At 36.6% G+C, this 21,881-nt stretch overlaps 1 protein-coding gene across 1 annotated transcript in view; it reads left to right on the top strand.

Moving 5' to 3' along the window:
• The window catches only part of LOC129242305 (palmitoleoyl-protein carboxylesterase NOTUM), a 36,752-nt gene extending 31,838 nt beyond the window's left edge, over positions 1 to 4,914 (top strand). Inside the window, exons 2-4 of the mRNA XM_054878877.1 lie at positions 2,561 to 3,167; positions 3,246 to 3,749; positions 3,818 to 4,914. Of these exons, the coding sequence (XP_054734852.1) occupies positions 2,561 to 3,167; positions 3,246 to 3,749; positions 3,818 to 4,914 (2,208 nt within the window). The remainder of the gene's footprint in view (positions 1 to 2,560; positions 3,168 to 3,245; positions 3,750 to 3,817) is intronic.
• The last annotated feature ends 16,967 nt before the right edge of the window (positions 4,915 to 21,881 follow it).

Below are 21,881 nucleotides of genomic sequence, written 5' to 3'. Positions count from 1 at the left end.
GATGGGATGAAAGCAGAGGACGGGGAGAGTTGGTGTTGAAATGGTTAGAAGGATTGGTTTAGAGTGTGTGGATTATGAACGATGACTGTGCTGTGTTTGCGTCAACCGATTTGTGCTGCTGATGAAATTCATCAGACTTTTAATGTCAACGCCACCTATATCAGCAGACGTAGCAAAGGAGTAAGAGCCAAGATACCTAGATCCGCCAGTGCAAGGTAGCTAAAAAGAAAGTGCTGACATGATTCCACCTCATCCACCTCATCCACCTCAGAGTATGCATTCCTCGCGCATAATGTACAGTGAGAAAACCCACGAGGTTCGAGAGCTGATATTTTGTTAACCTCAGTAGCTCGCCCGAGCGCCCCGTGGCCGAAAAGATTTCGCAACCTTGCAAGTTTGTGTACTTGCCCAACGCTCGCTGAATTGTCGCGAAGCCCATTTTTCTAGGAGCAGATTGCAGGTAGTCAGGAAAGTCCCGATTCTCTCTCTTCGCGGGGAAATCTCCTCACATGTCCCTTGTCTGGCCTGCTCATACACCTCATAGTTTCCCGCAATGTCGCTGTGACCAGGAACCCAGATGAAGCTTATGTCAAAGAATTCGGACGCAGTCGATAGTGAGGCCAGGCATTCCGTGACCAGTTTCGAGTGCACAGTCACTGACCCGAAGGCCCTTTTGATAACACATGTCGCTACGCGCAGCATAAATAGCGGAACGGTTTGAAATTCTGCTCCTGAAGCAAATAGTTGGTAAAAATTGTTATAAAATGTCACGTTTTGGTGTTCATGTATCCAAACGACTTGCAAAGTAGACGAGAGAATAATGGCATTTCATTTTGAGGGAAGTTGCAAGTTTTTACTGGAGAAATTTTTACTTGAAAGAATTTGCAAAGGAGAAAAACAACTGATCGCAAAGTAAAATCAAACACGAATAGAAATTTGCGGAATACAATTGCTAATGGAACGTGCCTCATCTGATAGCGAAGATGAAAATGAAAAAATTATTGTCGACAACATGAAATCATGCGATTCCGAAGCTCGTTATTTTACATTCTACTTGCTTTACTTTTTTTTATTTAATACGAGGTAGCTGAAATGAGAGAATTTTTAATTTTTGTGATTTTTCTTGCCAACAATTTAATCAGCTGACTTTGCGTTCATGTACTTTTTCTGTTATTTGTCTCTTTGCGAGAGAATTCTCAGAAATTAAGGTACTGAATAATTTTTACATGAACCGATCTACTTCTTGTAAAATCGTACCAGTAAATTGCTTTTCTAGTTCAAATTTTCCCGGCAGGGTAAACAAATATCTTCAGTTGGAGTGTTCAGTTTTTTGGTGATGTTGTTGGTGAGTTCGTTGTATTGCTGTTGTCCGGCGTGCAACAGTAAAGTGGCAACAAAATATCATAACAACAACTACTTACAGAAAAAACAAAACCGCATTTCACCGCTATTGTTTTTATTTTCATTACAATTCGTTTGTTGTTTGTTGTAATCGCTTTGGTAGTTGTTGCTATTGTTGATATTGTCTTTGCACGAGTATCTCTTTAAGGAGGCGGTAAACCTCTTTGATCTTATCGCAGAGCTTCTTGCTCGCATTTTTGATCAAAGCAAGTTTTTCCGCCAAAGCGGCCAGAGCGAAGGAAAAAAAAACATAGTACAAGAAATAATCATATGAAGGCACTAGCAACTTAAAAAACACAAAACAAAAACAAACAACAACATCACGCAGACAATATTACCTAATAAAAAGAAAAAGATCGAGATGAAGGCTACATACATACATATATTACATTTGTACTTTTGTGGAAGAGAGAAGCAAAATATTCGAATATAAACTAATTGAAGGTATTTACTTGTATACATGCATACATACATATATGTACGTGTGTAAACGTCCAATGCTAAGAGGCAAGTAAGCGCAACATGACACAAAATATGAGGTTACAAGGCAAAATGAGACAATATAAAAATAAACTCTAACCGTATACGATGTAGACTGCGTCCGTCGTATTTTATTTACATACCCAAGAATGCTAGAATAAAAAACTGCGCGCTCTCATGTGGCGTGACGTCAGTACTGAAAATAAATAAACAAAAATAAGGACTAAGACTAATAAGACTAAGCGGAAGTGTGTGAAAAGCGAGGAATATGTATATAATAAATCGTGCGCTCATACATACATTTGCAGACAAAGTTTTTTTTTTTCTGTATCGACATCACTCAATTGTCGAACTCGCTAAAAATAAAGTAGCAGTTTTCGTAGGGCACCACCTTCTGTATTCTGTACAGCGTGATACTACATATCTATGTGTACATACATGCGTATGCATGCATACTTGTATACAACAAATTCATTCATCACAAATTCTTTGGATATGTGCTCTTAAGCTTATACTCACGCTCTTAGCTCACTATATCTCACTCTTATTTCATTTGCATTTATACGCCTCTCCCTCGCTCTTTCTCTCTCTCTATCTCTCTCATTATATTTGTTGTGTTACCTACTTTAATATTCTTATCATTTTAACCTTGTTTTCTTTTATTTATCTTTTTTTGCAGCAAAACAATGCAATATTCAGCCCAAATAAGGCCAGCTGTAGGTGCAGATGTCCAAATGATCAGTCATTGTTCTCAACAATTCATCGCGCACAACATCACAGTATTGCCTACTTTTTGGCGCTTAGTAATCACAGCATAACACTTGCCTTGCATAGCTTGATCATATTGCTTTGTTTCGCCGCAATGCAGCCAATACTCGCACGTTCCACATCGGCGCATCGATCAGCAAAAGCCGCCATAGTGGCAGCATCGCCTATGGCTGTACCGCTACTCGGCAACGCCGCTTCTTCCGCTACTCTACTAAATTCCACAACATCAATAACAACTGAGCATGAAAGAAACACGCTCGCTATGAGTGCCACACAAAGGCCAGCGCCAGTTGTAGAAAATCGTCGTGCGCTAAAACTTGTGTTCCTCAACAACGCCTCAGTAGTATGCAACGATGGCTCACGTGCTGGCTTCTATCTGCGCAAAAATCCAAGTTCGAAAAAATGGATTGTATTCCTGGAAGGTGGCTGGCATTGTTACGATACGCGCTCTTGTCGTGCGCGTTGGTTGCGACTGCGGCACCTGATGACATCGGCACAGTGGCCGGAAACACGTGACGGTGAGTAGTTAATCGATTTGGAATAAATTTGAGGGAATGGAATAATAATGCATACGTATTTTTTGTATTCGCTTACAGTTGGTGGCATACTCTCGCCGCTGCCGGAAGATAACCCCTATTGGCACAATGCCAATCATGTGCTCGTGCCTTATTGCAGCAGTGACTCGTGGTCAGGCACACGTTCCACTATCGATGAAACAGCCGAGTGGCGCTTCATGGGCGCTGTGATTATACGCCAAGTCATTGCCGAACTGATACCACTCGGTCTGGGACGTGTCCCCGGTGCAGAATTATTATTGGTGGGCTCATCCGCTGGTGGGCTGGGCGTTATGCTAAATTTAGATCGTATTACGAACTATTTGCAACGAGAACGTAAATTGATGGTGACCGTGCGTGGTGTGAGCGACTCAGGTTGGTTTCTCGATCGTGAGCCTTACACGCCGGCAACGGTGGGGTCCAGCGAATCAGTGCGGCAAGGTTGGAAAATATGGCAAGGCATACTACCGGAAACGTGCACTAAACAATATTTAACAGAGCCTTGGCGCTGTTACTTTGGTTACCGCCTATATCCAACGCTAAAGGGTAAAAGAAAAAACATTTTAATTTTTTCAAACCACAAGTCTTTAATGAAACTTCTCTACAATCCACAGCACCGCTCTTCGTTTTCCAATGGCTCTTCGATGAAGCTCAAATGCGTGCCGACAATGTAGGTGCACCAGTCACGCCACAGCAATGGAATTACATACACGAAATGGGCGGTGCCTTACGTTCCTCCTTGGACAATGTGACCGGCGTTTTTGCACCTTCCTGCATTGGACACGCTGTGCTCTCTAGACGCGATTGGGTTAGCATCAAAATCGATGATATTTCATTGCCATCTGCGCTACGTTGCTGGGAACACTCCACACGCCCACGCCGTAAACGTCACAACAATAAGGAACACCATGCAGTTGAGCTACGTGAGCGCAAGCGTCATAAACTCGAACATCAAACGCCGCAGAAGCACCGAAGACCAACGCAATACAAGAACAGAAAGCATAATAACCATGAACCAAAAAATGGCGTGCAACAACACTTGAGCAAAGCCGAGCGTGAAGAACGACGACGTCTGCGCCATGAACGCCAACAAAAATTACTACGAAAACAACATCAACAAAATAAAAAAAAGCACCGCAATCGTCACGAACGGCGACGCAATGAGGCGGAAAAGCGTAATAATAATCTGTCACCCAACGATAATGGCACTACGTTAAATGAGCAACATCCCAACAAGAAGCAACACGCCAGCAAACATAATACTGGTGGTGGTAGCGACCGCAAGCAGCGGCGGGCGGGACACAAGTCGCACAAGGAACGGAAAGAGCAACGGCAACGGCAGCTGAAGGTGCAGCACACCGGCAAACTCGAGCTCCAACAACAGCGCGAACAGTCGATAGAGGCGATAACCCAATTGGAATTAAAAAATAAGCACGCCAACGACGCTGCAACACGACGCAATCGCGTGCCACGTGTGCCCGAGAAATGTGCACTACGCTTGCTCGAACGTTGCAGTTGGCCACAATGCAATCACTCCTGCCCGATGGTCACTAATCCAATAACTGGCGAGGAAATGCGTTTCCTTGAGCTGCTAACCTCTTTCGGGCTTGACATCGAAGCGGTCGCAACGGCGCTGGGTATGGACATGCAAACACTCAGTAATATGGACCGCGCCGAGCTGGTGAATCTGTTGACGCAGCAGTCGAGCTGATCGCCGGTGTAAATAATATTGCTTGCCTGGAAGGAAAGGTGTATATGTGTGTGTGTATGTGTGTAGGAATGGTTGTAAAGGAATGAGAAAAAATATTTGTAAATATTAGTTCTTTAAGCAGGAAACTAGACAAGTTCAAATTAATGCAGTAAGATTTATGAATATGTGTAAGTGTGGCGAGAGAGAAAGAATGATAAAGATTGGCTATGTTGAGAATCATAGAGAAATTAGCAGTTATTGAACGAACCTACAACAGGAACTTAGAGTGCATTGTAAAGTATTGTAAAAGTTACTTGAAGACAAATATTTTATTAAGTCCATTTGTTAGGTAAAACTAATTTATTGGTTATTTTTATAACGGTTTTAGTTTAATTCTAGTTAATCGCATACTTTTTAAGCCAAAATCATATTGTACACATAAATCATTAGTAACACAAAACAATCGTGAGTTTGAGAAAGTTCAGGTGTAGCGCTAATATAATATTATACAAAAATTCTTCCATAGCATAGTTTAGCAAATTTTATTTTACATTACATTTACAACTCCTCCGATAGACATTCGAAGCCATAACGGGATTCCAATCTCCAGAAAAAGTGAAAAAATGGGAAGTACAATAGTATCTGCCTTTTTCTCCCGGCAGCTCTTAGCGAGAAAACCTTAGAAACTTCCAGACTACTGTAGAGTTTAATGACAGAGCAGGTCAGTATGACGAAACTCGATACTTCACTATTCGACTTCTTTGTAAACACTCAGCCAACGATCAAAGCCCTCGAAATGTGTTCAAAAATGTCAAATATCCCTATAATCCCAACGGCAGCAAAGCGTCAATTTATACTGTGTAACCAGAGAAAGATTAAGCAAGGTGTTCCGCAGGGTAGTCTCCTTTCATCCCTGCTGTTCAAATTCAACATCTCGAAGCTCCCCCAACCACCAGAGGGAGTCTCCCTGGTCTCATACGCTGACGACTGCACGATAATGGCGTCGGGCAACGACATCAATGGTCTGTGCTCCAAAGTCAACAGCTATCTCACCGACTTTTCTCGCTTTTTCACTGCAAGGAATCTCCAACTTTCCCCCGCTAAATCCATGGCGGCCCTCTTTACCACCTGGACAAAGGAGGTCAAACTGTCCCTTAGGATACAAGTCGATAACACACAAATTCCGACGGTAAACAATCCCAAAATTTTGGGTGTGACCTTTGACAGTTTGCTCTCCTTCTCAGCGCACACAACCGCAATTGCCACTAAGCTCCAAAATCGCAACAAGGTCCTCAAGCCGCTTGCCGGCAGCACTTGGGGCAAAGACAAAGCACTGTTGCTATCGACATTTAAGGCAATTGGTCGGCCGGTTCTAAGCTATGCTGCGCCTGTCTGGTCGCCTGGAACTAGTGACACGCAATAGATAAAGCTACAGACATGCCAAAATACTGCCATTCGGACAGCGACCAGCACAATAAACTGCTCAGCAAGCAGTTCATGCTGGGGTGCTACCGTAGGTTTCACCCTTGCAGACACCTGCTTGGCGAAAAAGCCGCCTTTTAGGCACGTCAGGAGACATCTTTTAAACTATGCCGACCAGATCCAGGACAAAACTGACAAAAATCTACCGGACCAGACAGTATTTAGACAGCCAATAAACGAAATTCACCGGGATACCGTCACCACCTTCTTCAGCTCCCGTCCTGTGAATGCCGTAATCGGAGACCAACCACCACCTATTGCAGATGAAGAGCTCCGGCTTCCCCGTGAGATACGCGTAACACTGGCACAACTACGTTCTGGATACTGTAGCAGGTTAAACTCCTACTTATCCAGAATTGACCCCGACATACCAAACATATGTCCGGCATGTAAAGATACCCCGCACGAGACGAACCACCTTTTCACATGCCTTCTAAAACCTACTAATCTAGCACCCCTCTCCTTCTGGACCCAACCCGTCGAAACAGCATGTTTCCTGGGCCTACCTTTAGGTGAGCCAGACGAAGACGACCGGTGATATACCCCACACTGACGTGAGTTCTATTACTGTTAAAACAACAACAACAACAACTGTGTAACCAGCAGATAATGGAGTTTCGCAAAATGCATTGGGAAAATAGAAGAATACACAAAAAAACTAGTTCAAGTCAAGATTCGGGAACCCAGCTGAAGCATTTACGACCCACTGGGCTTTCAGTTTTCAGGTTGGGCCCGCCTAGTAACACTTTCGTTCGATGAATTAAGAATTAACTTACCGAAGGTCTCAAAATAGAACATTTTCTCCAACAGAAAAACTAACGTGACACTGAACTTTTAACTGTATGACTGGCAGTTATGGAGAACGCATAACAAATCTGTATGAGCTAAATAGATGAGGCAAAGGTGGATACCACTTCCCGTGCGAACTCGCCGCGTTTCGAGGAATAATCTTTAATAATAAGACACAGTATGGTTGAGGCTACTTACATTCGCTAAAAGGTCAGAGAAAATATTAGTATAGAGACAGAATAATAACTCTTGGGTATCATAATAGGCCTCTGTAGGTAGATGGGTAGGTGCTGGGTGGTAGGTCTGGCACTCCTCAAATAGGAGCCTCTGTAACCACTTTGAACTTTTGTCAAGAACAGCTCATCAAATCTAGGTTAAACTATTATTATGGATTTTATTTTTTTGGTTTTTAATAAAAGTGACTTCAAGATTTTTTTCAATTGTTATACATTAGAGTTATACCCAGCATTAGACCAATTCCATGTCAAGAGATCCACGTATTTTGAACCTTATAGTCAATTCTTCTAGCTTCTAGAAACTGGTTGAAAAAGTTTAGTAATTTTAAGATTATTCAAAATGAAAAATTCACGCATAGAGTTTTTTGAAATCTCCCATTCTTTTTAACATTTCTGCAAAATAAAAATCGTTTTTCAACATAAAACATATTTAAAAACTAAATTATTTAAAAAAAAATTATTTTTTGTTAAAAATTTTGGAAAAAATTAACTATTTGAATATAACTCGAAAAGTTCTGGGAATCCCATTATGAAAATTAGAAATTTTACTAAGCATAATTTGAGATACTATTTAAAAAATAAGAAACGAAATATGACAAATGGTGTTTCTTAAATTAAAAAAAGATTTTTGTCATATAATTCGAATAAAAGAAATATTCGAAGAAATAAAAAATATATAATACAAGAAATAAAAAATATATTTGAAAAACACCCCTTCTCGCATTTTCAAAAAAAAAAATTTTGTCATATATGAAAAACGCTCCCTTTAACATTTTTTTCATTATTTTTTTAAATTGTATCGAAAGTTATGCTAAAATACATTTCAACAAAAAAATCGTGTTTTTAATATACTTTTTTTTTGTCATAATCTTTTCTCTAAAAATTTCGGGGAAAAAATCGCATTTTCAAAACAAAAAAATATTGTTTGTCATATATGAAAAGCCCCCCTTTCACATTTTTTTCATTTTTTTAATAGTGTCTTAAATTATGTTAAAGTACATTTCAACAAAAAAAATTTTTTTTTAAATAAGTTTTTTTATTTTTTCGTCATAATTGAAATAATATTTTCTCTAAATGCTTTGGGGAAAAATGAAAAAACACCCCTTCTGCCATTTAAAAAAAAACATTTTTTTCATAATTTTTTTAATAGCATCGAAAATTATGCTTAAGTACATTTCAACAGAAATTTTGTTTTAGCTAATTTATTTTTTATTTTTTTTTATAATTGAAATAAATTTTTAACGAAATATTTTGGGAAAAAAATGTTTTTTGACATATTTGAAAAACACCCCTTCTACCATTAAAAAAAAGCAAGTTTTGGTCATGTATGAAAAACATCACTTCTAACATTTTCAAAAGCAAAATGTTGTTTGTCATATATGAAAACATTTTTTTATTATTTTTTAATAGTGTTGCAAATTATGCTATAAATCTTTGCAAATTTCATAACGTGATTCCCATAACTTTTCGTGTTTATGTTATTTTAAACATGACAAAAAAAATGTTTCGATAAAAAATATTAATTTTTTTTTTCTCAAATAAGTTTTTTAAAAAGTATATTTCAATAAAAAAAATGTTTTTAAAATAAGTTTTTTGAAGAATATATTTTATACTAAAAAAATTGAGGAAGAGAATCGAAGATATTTCACTCCAAAAAACTCTACACCTACAAATCTCAAAATTTGTAATTTTTTCCAATTTTTTCCAAATTTTTTCAGTTTACTGCTTTTCATACTCAATCCTATAAATAATCACATTTTTAGCTGAATTGACGCCAATGTCCAAAATATTTGCATTACCTTACATGGAATCGCTCATTAGCGTTCCGCCACCTGTCACTCAGCCGAAGCAACTGTTCATCTCATGAGGTTTGCTCTTTCTCAAATGAGTTTTTGTTGCTATAATTGAAATATTTATATTTATATATATATATTTTATTAGTTAGATGAAGAAAACTTGAAGATAATTTTCTACTACTAAAAAATAATCAAACTTAGAATCTCTGTCTAAATAAAGTGTTTGTTGCTCCTTATCCGAAAATTTGGCCACACAAACACGCACATGTCAAATGCCGTCAAAATATTACTCATACAAACTGACTCGAACTCACCAAATAAGGACCACTTAAAACACTCAACATACTATCATAGTTACGTTATTCAAAACAACAACAAAAAATAAGTGAAGTAAGAAAATTAAAAAATAGAAAGAAACAAATGTATGAAACACAACACAAAATGCAACAATGAGACTGTTAATTAATTAAATTATTACTATTAATAAATCGTTTAGCTAACTTTATTTTAAAAAAAATACAAGCAAAGAAAAAATTACAAAAAATACGCAAAGATAAATAAGATGAAAATATAAATACAATATACATACATACCATTAACACACCAGATATGGAAGTACGTATGTACGAATGTACGCAGATTTTGGCAGTACTTCATTGCCAGAACAACTGAAGTTCGATCATAAACCTACCTCAATAGAATCTTAAACACTTAACGCTAAATACTATTTAAATCTATTGTTATGCTATAAATGAAAACGAAAATAGAAATTGGAAGAGCGAAGAGAATACTCCATTAAAGCAATCAAGAATACTTTATGTATGTTTTTATGTATGAAAAGTTTGTTAACTCAAGACGACTTAAATATCACTTAAAACTTTTGAACCATGAAACAATCATTACCGATGTTGTCTTTCCTGAGAAGGCCCGATTTATCTTAGGTACAAAATATATATATTTTGTGCATACAAAAAACTTTAAAAAACTAAAAACTACAGGCGAAAAGGGGGAAACTCCCACAATTCATGTTATAATTTATAAAAAGAAAATTCTCTTGCAAGGAAAACTTTTCACCATTGAAATCGGGAAATACCTAAATCAATGAGTTATTTAGTGCACAATATATTTTTTTCATTATTTATTAATTAATTTTTCTTTCTTATTACTTTGCTGGTAATAATGTTTACATAAATATTTTAGAAATACACGGCAATCGTAAACATTATTTGTATGCTGTCCGAAAACTTCTTTGCTGAACTCTATTTGCACAGTTCCTCACGTACAGCCGTTGAAGAAGGCTTAAGAATACTTTTGCAATCAAATTTAAAACAAGTTCTTCTTGTTTTTATTTACAAATTTTTACTTCCAATCGAAAAGCAACACCGCTCTTCGTTATTGTCTTTTGAGGATGAAAGCAAATTTTGCGTTTCTGTTGGCCGCACTTGGCTTAAAATCCTGTTTTTACAAAGCCGCAATCATCCGGTCAATACGATGGCAGGTTTTTGGCTTTGAAATATTTTCTATAGTTTTATATTCGGAAAAATTTTTAGAACATTAAAAACCACTAAACATTAAAGCCATCAATTTGTGGAACAAGACGCACACCACAAATAGGAGGAGAAGCTCGACCAAGCACCCAATAAAGGGTGTAAGGACCAATTATAAAAGTTTGGGGAAAAATAAATCCATTATTCTTGTGTAAAATTTTTAACGCAAATGGCTTAAAAGTGTTTTAGGGTCGATCTCTAGCTCCTGGGCGATGCTATGACTACTCAAATGTCGGTCAACTGCGATTATTTCTGTGATTTTATCGACATTATTGACATTTTCTTTAACATGAAAAAATGCCTGAATGGAACGGAAAATTGTACGTAATTAGCTTCTCACCGGCTTCCATAGTTAGCACCCTGTAACTCACAACTGAATGGAACAAGCAAAGAACACTCAAAGACTGTTTGTAGTGTGACAGCGAGAATAAACTTTAAATTGTTTGATCGATACTTTACAAGATTACGATCACTACAGCCGTCCACCGATAAAATAATGGATTTATTTCCCCAAACTAATATTTATATACGAGTATTGTGTCTATATCTAGTATGTAATGCAATTCCACTATAAGAAACCTCTGTGACTGCTTGGCGTAGTGCGGGCAAGCAAAATTTTTCGTTGATCATTCCAGTTAAATAACAAAAAAGTGCTTAAAAATACTTTAATAGCATTGATTTTTATTAAGTCACCAAATAAAGCACCAAACTTTCCAAATAATTGACCAAATCCAAAATGGAGCTTAATTATTTTTACTCATTTACTCATAAGCACTTCTATTAAAGCACAAAATTTTGGAGACAGGCCCATCAAAAAAAAAACAAAATACACAATTTATGTAAATGAACATAGGAAATGCATTCAATTCACATTCAATTAAATATCATAAATGTATTTTTGGTCGCCAACACATCGTTCTTAAGGGGTTATATATAATACCTTATGAGCCCGAAAATATGGACGATTGTCATAATTTTTTTAAATATTCAAATGAGGCATATATCATACTGAATTCTAACTCTCGAAGAATACATTTTGGTGTTTTTATTTAAAAAATTGTTATTATTTATTGTTGATATCGCCCCTCCCCCGAAACGCCGTTTTCTAGAAGAGACTTGCGGTGATCACGGTAGCGCATAAGCAGCTCAACTGAAATAAAAAAAATTAAATAATTATTGTAGAAAAATGTTTTTAGTGAATCTGAACGGTTTGTTTACTCAAACAAAATTTTTCTCGATATGAAAACCACTTTGCACCAAAAAAACGATTTTTAAGGGGTTGAAAAATTTAAAAAATAATAATTCCAGCGAACTGTGCAAATATTTATAAAAAGTGAACCGTTCAGATTCACGAGGTTCTAACTTCGAATATATAAAAAGAATTTATGCAAATCAGTCAAATAGTTTTTGATGAATAATGATCATCGCGACAGTAATTTTCAAAAAACACGACTTCGAGATAATCGTGTCTAAAGTTTTGCGTGCACTTCATTTCTGGATAAGGTCGCGCGCTTCCACGGTCTCTAAATTTCGTGCTAGTGGTCCGATATTTATGACTTTTTTAATTTATATTTTTAAGATGATGTACTTTTAGAATATGCCATAAAAAAATTTCCGATTTTTTAATCTATTCCAAGGTATATAACCCCTTAAGTATTTTAAGTATTAGCAAATTTATCCTGATTAACTTCTCCAACAGTTTACTTTTGTTTAGAAATAATGCAATGGTACAAATTTTTCGTTTATATTCTCACTACACCCCGTTACGAAATTATAAACACCCCATTATTTTCCTTTTTTTATAAAAAATATAGTGTATCCTACAACAAAAACTACATAACTTACAGTTTCAAACCTTCTACAAAATTATAAAATTTGTTTCAAAATTCCCTCAAAATTTTCAACTTTTTGAACAGAATTTATAGAATTTTTTTGTGTATGCAGTAATTTTAGTATGACAAGGTGCGAGTTTTAAGTGTCAAAAAAATACTGTTGATTTTTAATAATTTTTTCTTTTTTTTTTTGGCATTGCAAAGCGTTTTTTCCATAGAAAAAAATTCGAGCATGCACTTTGTATGTCAGAGAAGGCGTGACACCTCAGCGAAAAAAAATATATTTCATAGACGCTTGAAACTTGTATTTTGTTATATAAAAATTCCAAAACTATAGATAAAAATGGTAGCACTGAAATCTGTCAAACTGAAAATAAGGAAGCAAAAAATTCGATATAAAGCAAAATTCTATGGAAAGACAATGCTGGGAATGATTTGATCACATGCTCTTAGCCAAACGTACTTATGAACTCAAATACATTTGTATATACATATGTATGTGTAATACAGTACAATTCAAATACTGTTTGTCATGATTTCACTTCACTTTTTTCAAACACCATTTTCATATTGTCAATAGTTGTAATATTATTTATGTTAGAATATGTATTTTGTACCTGTTAATCTCTTTAAATTATTATATCGAAGATCATAAAAAACTGAAAACTAAAAACAAAAAAATGTTGCATTCCTTCAGATTTCTTAATTTATTTTTAATGATTTAACGTCCTCCTCTGCATTTATTTATTTATTTTTATTTTTAAAATATCTAGCATTGAAATGCCACATAAGCTACATTGCAGCATCTCGAATATATTTGTAAATATATAATTTTAATGATTACTTAATTAAATTTAAGATGCGTTTGAACAGCCTAATGTACATAAAAACATTTTTTAATATACTTTATTTTTCATTACTTGTCTATTTCTATTAATTAAATACACACATTATTAGTTTATTATTAATGTTACCGATTAATTTTGCTTGCAAAAAAAATAATTACAATTTGTTGAATTGTGTGAGAGTTTGAATGAAAAAAGTATGCATATAAAAAATTAAAATAAAATTAAAAATTTAAATTAAAATATAATCGTGCGTTTTTACAATACGTCGTTTTTCGATAGATAGCAGCTGTGTGAAGGTCTACCCAAAACGGAGAGGAGATCTCAAATACAAAGTGAAGTCCAAAATAAACAAGACTGAGCTGAAATAGAAACGACCGGAACTTTGTTCTAATAACTTCGAGTTTATTTATTCAAAATAGTCTACTCAGGCCTCGATACACTGTTTTGCGCAATCTAAAAGCTTTTTGGCAGAGTGTTTCAGATCATTGACCGGAATGTCGGTACAAGCCTTTTGAATGGCCTCCACGGACGCAAAACGTTTCTCCTTTCATGGCCAATTGCAATTTTCCGAATAGGTAGAAGTCACAGGGAGCCATATCAGCCGAATACGGTAAGTTATTGATGGTTAAAATGCGATTTCTAGTGAAAAAATCAGTCACAAGAGAGGTGAATCGATGAGATGGTGCATTATCATACAATAAGCGGCAGCTGCCTCCTTCGCGGTATTCAGGGCGAATTCAACGAAGGCGATTCAACAAACGCTGCAAAAGGCCAAGATAGAAAATTGCATTGACGGTTTGGCCCATTGGCATGCACTCCTTGTGGACAATTCCCTTGGAATCGCAAAAACAAATGAGCACCGACTCGATTTTTGACTTCTCCAAACGCGATTTTTTGGGTGGTGGCTCGTTTGAGGCATTCCATTCGGCACTTTGATGCTTAGTTTTAGGTTCATGTTGGAAACAGACCGTTTCATCACCAGTTAGAATGTTGTAAAGGGAGTTCTCGTCTTTTCTCGCCTCTTTCAGGAGGTCTTTCGAATGATCAATTTTGAACAATTTTTGGTCCTCAGTTAACTTGTCCGATTCCGGGAATTTCAACTATGATTTCGATGCATTTGTGATAAATTTACGAACAAGTTGTATGGAGTTTTCGGTGATTACTTTTGGGCAGCCCATATGTTCATTGTAATTTATGTCCTCACAACCATTTCTGAAACATGTAAACCACTCATGAACTCCCATAAGCTAGTAGACTGGTCAAATACTCATTTTTTATAGATATTTTTAAGGATTTTTTTTCACAAAATAAAATGCGATCGTTTTGATTTTATAGTATGTTATTATTAACATCAAATAGTATACAAAAACAGTTTTTTTTTTACATATTTTTTTGTAGTAGGGTGGCACCAAAGTAAGCGTCTTAAAAAAAAGCTTGTCAACAGGATTTTGGCTCTTCAAGACATCTGAAACGAAAAAGTTAAACTGAATATTATTCTGTAGGCTTGTCATTCTGGCAGATTGTCAACAAGAGGGATATATTGTGCAAAGCCTGCTGAGGTACGCTACATATTTTAAGGCCTTTTACGAATTTTAGTACATTCTGGGGTTAATTGTTCTACAATTTATGTGGAAGCAGGGCAATGCCTTTTGTAGTTGAAAGTTTGTAAATGTGGGTAAATATTTCTGACTGTGGCTTTAACTGTGGAAGAATGATAGTACAGCATACAAAAACTGAAAAAAAGGCTTACTACCTACCCGACCTAAACAAAATCTGTGGTCATCTTGCAACACAAAAGAAAGGCCAGGTAAATATTATATAACAGCAATTCGACTGCTGAGTTACATCTGTTCAAAAACTGTTTTCAGGGTCATAACCAAGGCAAATCTATTTGAATTGATATCGGTGGACCAGCTGAGTTATTTTCGCAACAAAGTCATCAAATCACTAACCGGCAGCACTTGGGGCAAAGGCAAATAAAGGTTGCTGGCGAGACATTTAAAGCGATTGGCCAGCCGGTATAGAATTATGATGCGTTGTTGTTGTTGTAGCACCATAAACGTTCCCAATACTTACATGCGGGGAATACTGCTGGAGTGACAGTCTTTGGCCGGATATAAATCCGGTTCGTTTCGGTAACGTAGAACCGACTGTCGTGGAAACGAATTATGCTGCGTGCGTCGGGTCGCCTGGCTTTAGTCATTTGCAGTGGACAAACTTCCAGACCTATCAAAGTATTGCTATCAGGACAGCCCCGGAATGCCTTCTGATGTCCCCCCTGCAACACCTTCACAGCAAAAGGCAGAAGCAATTTCTGCTTAGGTGTTACCGTAGGAATCACCTCCGGAGACAATTGCTAGAGCCTGAGCCACCTCCGTTAGATGAGTTAGACGATGAGGATCGATAACTACACCGGACTGGTAGGGCCTAATGCTCTGCTACAGCAACAACAACAACATGGAGTCACAACCTTTTATTGGTATGGAGTTTAATAGTCCATTACATTTTTTCTACTCTAATTTTAAGTGGCTTCGAAATACTGCTGGTTTTTGGAATTTTTTTTTTTTTTGCTGTCTTTTTTCCACGTAAAAAATTCAAGATTGCAAAGAACATTTCCGAAGACGCGCTAAATTCTTTCAGGTTAGACTATTTTTATTCAATATATGGCTCTTAACTATTATATGTGAAAAATGGCATCATTTAAATGTCCACCATGAGCACGTCCTCCGACTCATTCGGAGGATTATTTCCTCCACAAAAATTACGAAGTTTGCAAAATGTTGGTCTTCAACATCGACCATTTTCATAAAAAGTTTCAATAATTTTAATGCGTTCCTCTCTTGTGTAAAATTGTCAACTTCATCTGTCGACTTGATAAATGTCAAAGATGACATAAAAAAGGTACTGCCCAGGAATTATTCACTGCTGGCATCTAGACGTCACTTTTTTTGTAAAGAAGCCGTAACATCTCAGCGAAAGACAATTCTCAAAAACCAACGGTAAGACTAAGGTACGGTACACTAGACAGGGTTAGTTCACTGGGACGGCAGTCCTTGGTCTGAAAAAAACCGAGTCATTCCAGTAACGTAAAACCAGTGAAAACCAACGGTATTTTGTAGTCACTTGAAACTTGCACTTTGTTATTCGTATATAGAAATCTGTAGCCAAAGAAGAGGAGGGAGACAAAGAAAAAATATTTCTCATGCCATAAATTTTCTGAAACAACTTGTCGTTCAATTTCAGAAATCGGGTAACATTTTCAATTCTTAAAAACGAGATAACTTTGAGAAATCGGATAAAATTTTCAATTTTTAAAAACGAGGTAACTCTCAGTTTGGACAGTTGGTCACTGATAGTTTTTGGACTTCAATTGAAATTTTTGGTATTTATACGAGTACAATTTTATTTTCTAATGCACGCCTATACCGGTACGTATAAAATAATAGACCCATAAAGTAATATATTAAAAATTAATTTACATTTATTGCACAATATTCCCTAATCTTTCTGTTATTCATTGCTTTTTCTGTGAAAAAAATGTTAATAGATAAAACGCAGTACTGAAAATATTTTATTTTTAACAATTACACAAAGCTGTGTTGGAATCAAAGCAACTTTGTCAGTTGGTACTGATTGAATAACTGAGTTTAAATAGAAATAGGGGCACATTTAAGTGAGTCTCACGTAATATCTTCTGTTTAAATTTAATAATAACGAATTGCTTGCTCAGCGCTTGATTCAACAAACAGGGTGACTGCAAAAAGTGTAGAGAATAAGTTTTAAATTTTTTTCATATGTATATGCAGAGAGTGAGAAATTTTCAAATTTATACTGCTCATCATGATTAAAGCCTGATACATTTTCCATCTGGCCTGCATCCATTTTTTACGATTTACTGTTTAAAATTGCAGAAGTTCCTGCTCTAATATTCGTAAATCGCAAAATATTTTCGATTACAAACCGGGTGCTTTTGATGGAAACCTTCTGGTAGATGGAATATTATATTATATAGAAGAAATTTATAAAATTTGGATTTTTTTATTTCCACACTGTTATGAAATATAATTTAATTCATATAAAGGGTTTTCCAATAAGAGGTGTTCTTTTGATATTCAAAGAAAAATGCTATTTTTTAATATAAATGATCGGATGTTTATATATATATATATATAATTGGCGCGTACACCCTTTTTGGGTGTTTGGCCGAGCTCCTCCTACTATTTGTGGTGAGCGTCTTGATGTTGTTCCACAAATGGAATCGGATGTTTATTTCATTATAAAGAGAAAGGTATGCCGTTAATAGTGGAAAATAACATCAGGCGAATGACCACCACAGCCACGCTATTATTGTTACTGTCCTATCCTTTTCATGAAATTTTCCACAACCGAATTGCAAAGTGGCAGCCCTATGTCCTCGATAGCCTCACAAATTCCATCTTTGAGATCTTGAATCGACCCTGGGCTGTTGGCGTAGACCATCTCTTTCACGTGACCCCAAAGAAAAAAGTCGCAAGATGTTAAATCACAAGATCTCGGTGGCCAATTGTAATCCCCTCTTAGAGAGATAAGACGGTCCGGATACTTTTCCCGTAAAAGATAAATGGTTTCGTTGCTTGTGTGGCACATAGCGCCGTCTTGTTGAAAATAAACGTTGCCCAGATCAATATCATCCAATTCCGGCCATAAAAAATCGTTAATCATTTCTCGATAGCGCAGTCCTATTCAAACTAACACCTGTTATTGGAAAATGCTTTACTTTAACTTATTTATTATATATATTATTATTTATTTTATATAAATAAATTTTCTCGCAGTTCCTTGGTGGAATATAGAGCCTCAATAAACAAATAACATCGCAATGGCTAAAATTAAAACTTAGTTTAACCAGCTCCTCATAAAATATCGACCAATCGAAATCGGCTTAAAACTGAAGGTCCTTCCATTTGTCGAAAAACATCCAGCCGCACTACACAAATAAGAAATTGCGTTTGTTACGTTTTTGTGCAATTAAACTTGGCAACTTGTGTCCCGCCTTGTTCTATATTCGCCATCTGGTGTCAAGGCGAACTCTGGGTTGCGTTTTTACCGAAGACTTAGTTCAACAAAAAAATTATATCTATAAGTTAATCAATTATATATTGCCGTTGCTGTTTACTACCTCTTCATACCTCTCGACCAATTCGTCCGCATGATGCCGTTCCGTCAAAAATCGCCTAGTCTGGTGTCAAAGAAATAGTTGAGCCAGTTTTTAAGGACTTCTTTGTTATCGAAAGTAACGCCCTTCATATGTTTCGACAGCATAATCGGTCGGTGGAAGGTTGTGAGTGCGGCTGTGATGACTTGTGCAACTTGTGCATCTAGGGCCCAGCGTTTTCGGAAGGTTTGCATGGTTTTACTATGTCGATCAGGTATTTTAAGTCTAGTATCCTCGTTCACGCGGTGTAGCTAGGCAATGTAGAGCTCTTTGTTGACCGTGACAGTCTTTTCGAGCATTTCGCATTGCATCAAGCCCTCCCAGTCCCACCAAACATGTATCGTTCTTTCTTTGGATGAAGATCTGGCTTGACTCTCGACTTTGGCGTATCTCCTGGAGCCACCCACTCCTTTCTTTGCTTCATATTGAGGTATACTCACCATTTCTCATCTCTCTCGTCTCCCGTGATGATTTGGTACAAAACGCGCTGTTTAGGACCGCGTGTTGCTCGATGGCGGGCGAGATGCTGAGAAGCAATTTGAAGATGGCGTTCCTTATATATATTTTTTCGTTGAGATCGTGAAGCACCTAGGCCCGCAGGCTCTAAGTTTTTCGGTAAATCCCATTGAATGAAAAGGATTGACAATAGTTTTATGGTCGCAGTGGTATTTTCCGGCAATTCTCAAAACAAATAAAAAATTAAATAACTCAAAAATACAATCAACATAATTTTGTAGAGCAGAATGAATACTTACCCTTTGCCAAACAGCAAACAAATCGTTGTAAAATAAACACAAGAGTTATTACATCAAATGCGTCTTTTTTGATGAAGAGTACCCGAGTTTTATTTCTCTTGCTGGTTGTAGTTGGTTTTATTTAAACTTTTACGGGGCGTAATCGAGATTTGACGAGCAGAGACCGTTAAAAAAACACTTTAATTTTGATGTTGGGATTATGGCTAGATTAAGTTAGACGGACACTCTTGAAGATTGTGCTCTATAACTAAAGAGGCATATTATTATTCCCATCAGGTGCCCCTTCCTTATCTCAATAGCTCGTGCAAAAATCGGTATACGTGGGTCTGAAGTTGACGTTCTTATGGGTCATGATCACTCAGTTAGTATTCTTGTTTCGTTTGGTTCGTTTTTTACAGTCTCAATAAGTTCCGTCTTCTTCATTTATTTATTTCGTCGAGTGCTCTTCAAAGTTAAGTCAAATGCCCAAATTTAATTTATATCCAAAAAGGCTAGCAGTTTTCTCAAATTCTCCACATATGAGACTTGGAGGGGCTTGAGTGCTTATATTCAATTCCATGAGTTATGTATGCACTCTCGATTCCTGGAGCACCACAAAGTCCCTTGATGAGAGATTACTAATGTGTTGTCTAACAAATCATCTGATATTCTTGCGCACATTTCTAGTTAGTCGCCCAAAGCACTTAGATCATTCGTGACTGTCTACAACGCAGGCGTATCGTGCTTGTAATGCATGTAATGATTAGTGCATGTAATTATAATTATACGTAAATGTAATATGTTGGAAGAAAGGGGTGCTTGCTGAACTCACTTAAGAACTACCTGGTTAAGCAACAGTTCGCAAGCACCTCGGAGTCAAGATTACCCGGCCTAACTAAGGTTAGTTAGGGTAGATGGCTGCCCACGCGAGGGGCCCACTTGCACAAAGGATCAACATTCGTCCAAGGTGATGCCATACAGAGCAAAGACAGAGGAATAGGAACCAAGGAGGGAGAAAAAAAGAGGGTGCTTTGGATTGGAGGATGGCGACCAACGATGGCTAATTATATTCGTATTAACCGCTTCAATTTACTCATGAAATTCACCAGTTGTGTGATATTTAAACCTGTTATATTCGCAGGTGAGCTGCCGTAGCCGAATGAGTTGGTGCGTGACTACCATTCGGGAGTGCGGGTTCGAATCTCCGTGCATGAACATCAAATAATAGAAACAGATTTTTCTAATAGCGGTCGCCCCTCGGTAGCCAATGACAATCCACCGAGTGTATTTCTGCCATGGAAAAGCTCCTCATAAAAAGCTATCTGCCGTTCAGAGTCGGCAAGAGTCAGACAACATCAAAGCGCACGCAACAAATAGGAGGAGGAGCTCGGCCAAACACCCAAAAAGGGTGTAAGTGCCAATTATATATGTATATATAAATATATATATATGTATCCGCAAACAAGTTAGAGCTCAGTGCCTGACTAAGGTTATTAGCCATTGAACTCGAATGCAACGCACAGACATTTTTCATAGATAGCTAAAAATATGAAATAGCTTGAAATATTTGTTTCCATCTATATTACTACAGAATATTGGCTTCAAGTTGAGAACCACATATAAGGACTCAGCTTGAATTTCTTTTAAAATGCGGGAAATTTGGCAATTCGACGCATCGCCATACGCAAATGTAGAAGTTGTGCATGGCCACAATCGTTATGAACTTAACTCTACATTTATTTCAATGTTTGTTGATGTGTCCTTACAATGAGTAGTTAACATAGAGTCAAACTAAAATTAAGGGACATAAACAAAGAACAGCTTAGAAATGAGAGAATAATAAATTGCGCCTTTCGAATTCGCTGTGACGTCAGGCTCCGAAAATATACAAACAAAAGGAAGAGCAAGTGTAGGCGAAAGAAATACATAGTAATTACCAAACGCAAAAGTTTTCACAAACATTTAATTTATCCTCCGTTTATTTGTTTTGCTCGTGTGTTTTATATTTGAAAGGAGCCGTCAGACTTGCCTAAATCGCGAAAAATAAATTAACTCTTTTCGGAACACGCCACTTTCTGTATTCAATTCGCCCTGAAAACAGCTGGTTTTGAAGTTGAAAAAACGAGTAAATTTTAAAAGCAATTTAATATTAAGAATATTTAATCACTTCCTTTATTGGTTAATGGAAAAACAGATTTTAAAGACGTCTGACCAAAAATGCAATGCAGTATGCAACAATCATTAACTTTATGACAAACCATTTAAATTATTTATGAGTTGCTTCAAAAGATTCTGACCAGTAATAAATTAAGTTTAAATGAGATTCTAACGGAAGTTCTGAGCAATCGCTTTACCATTTTCTTTACCATTTTTAAATTCGGACTATAAAAGTGCGTATCCAAGTTGATTACTTTTGAGAGCATAGATAACTTAAAACAAAAAAATTAAATTCAGGAGCATCACCCTATACACTCACATATTAAAGAGCATCTGACTAAGCTCAACTCGCTACATTTCGACACAAGAGTTC

Source organism: Anastrepha obliqua, chromosome 3, assembly GCF_027943255.1.
Source record: "Anastrepha obliqua isolate idAnaObli1 chromosome 3, idAnaObli1_1.0, whole genome shotgun sequence".
NCBI classification, from domain to species: domain Eukaryota; kingdom Metazoa; phylum Arthropoda; class Insecta; order Diptera; family Tephritidae; genus Anastrepha; species Anastrepha obliqua.
Note: the sequence above shows the minus strand (reverse complement) of the source record. Positions and strands in the feature narration are given on the sequence as shown.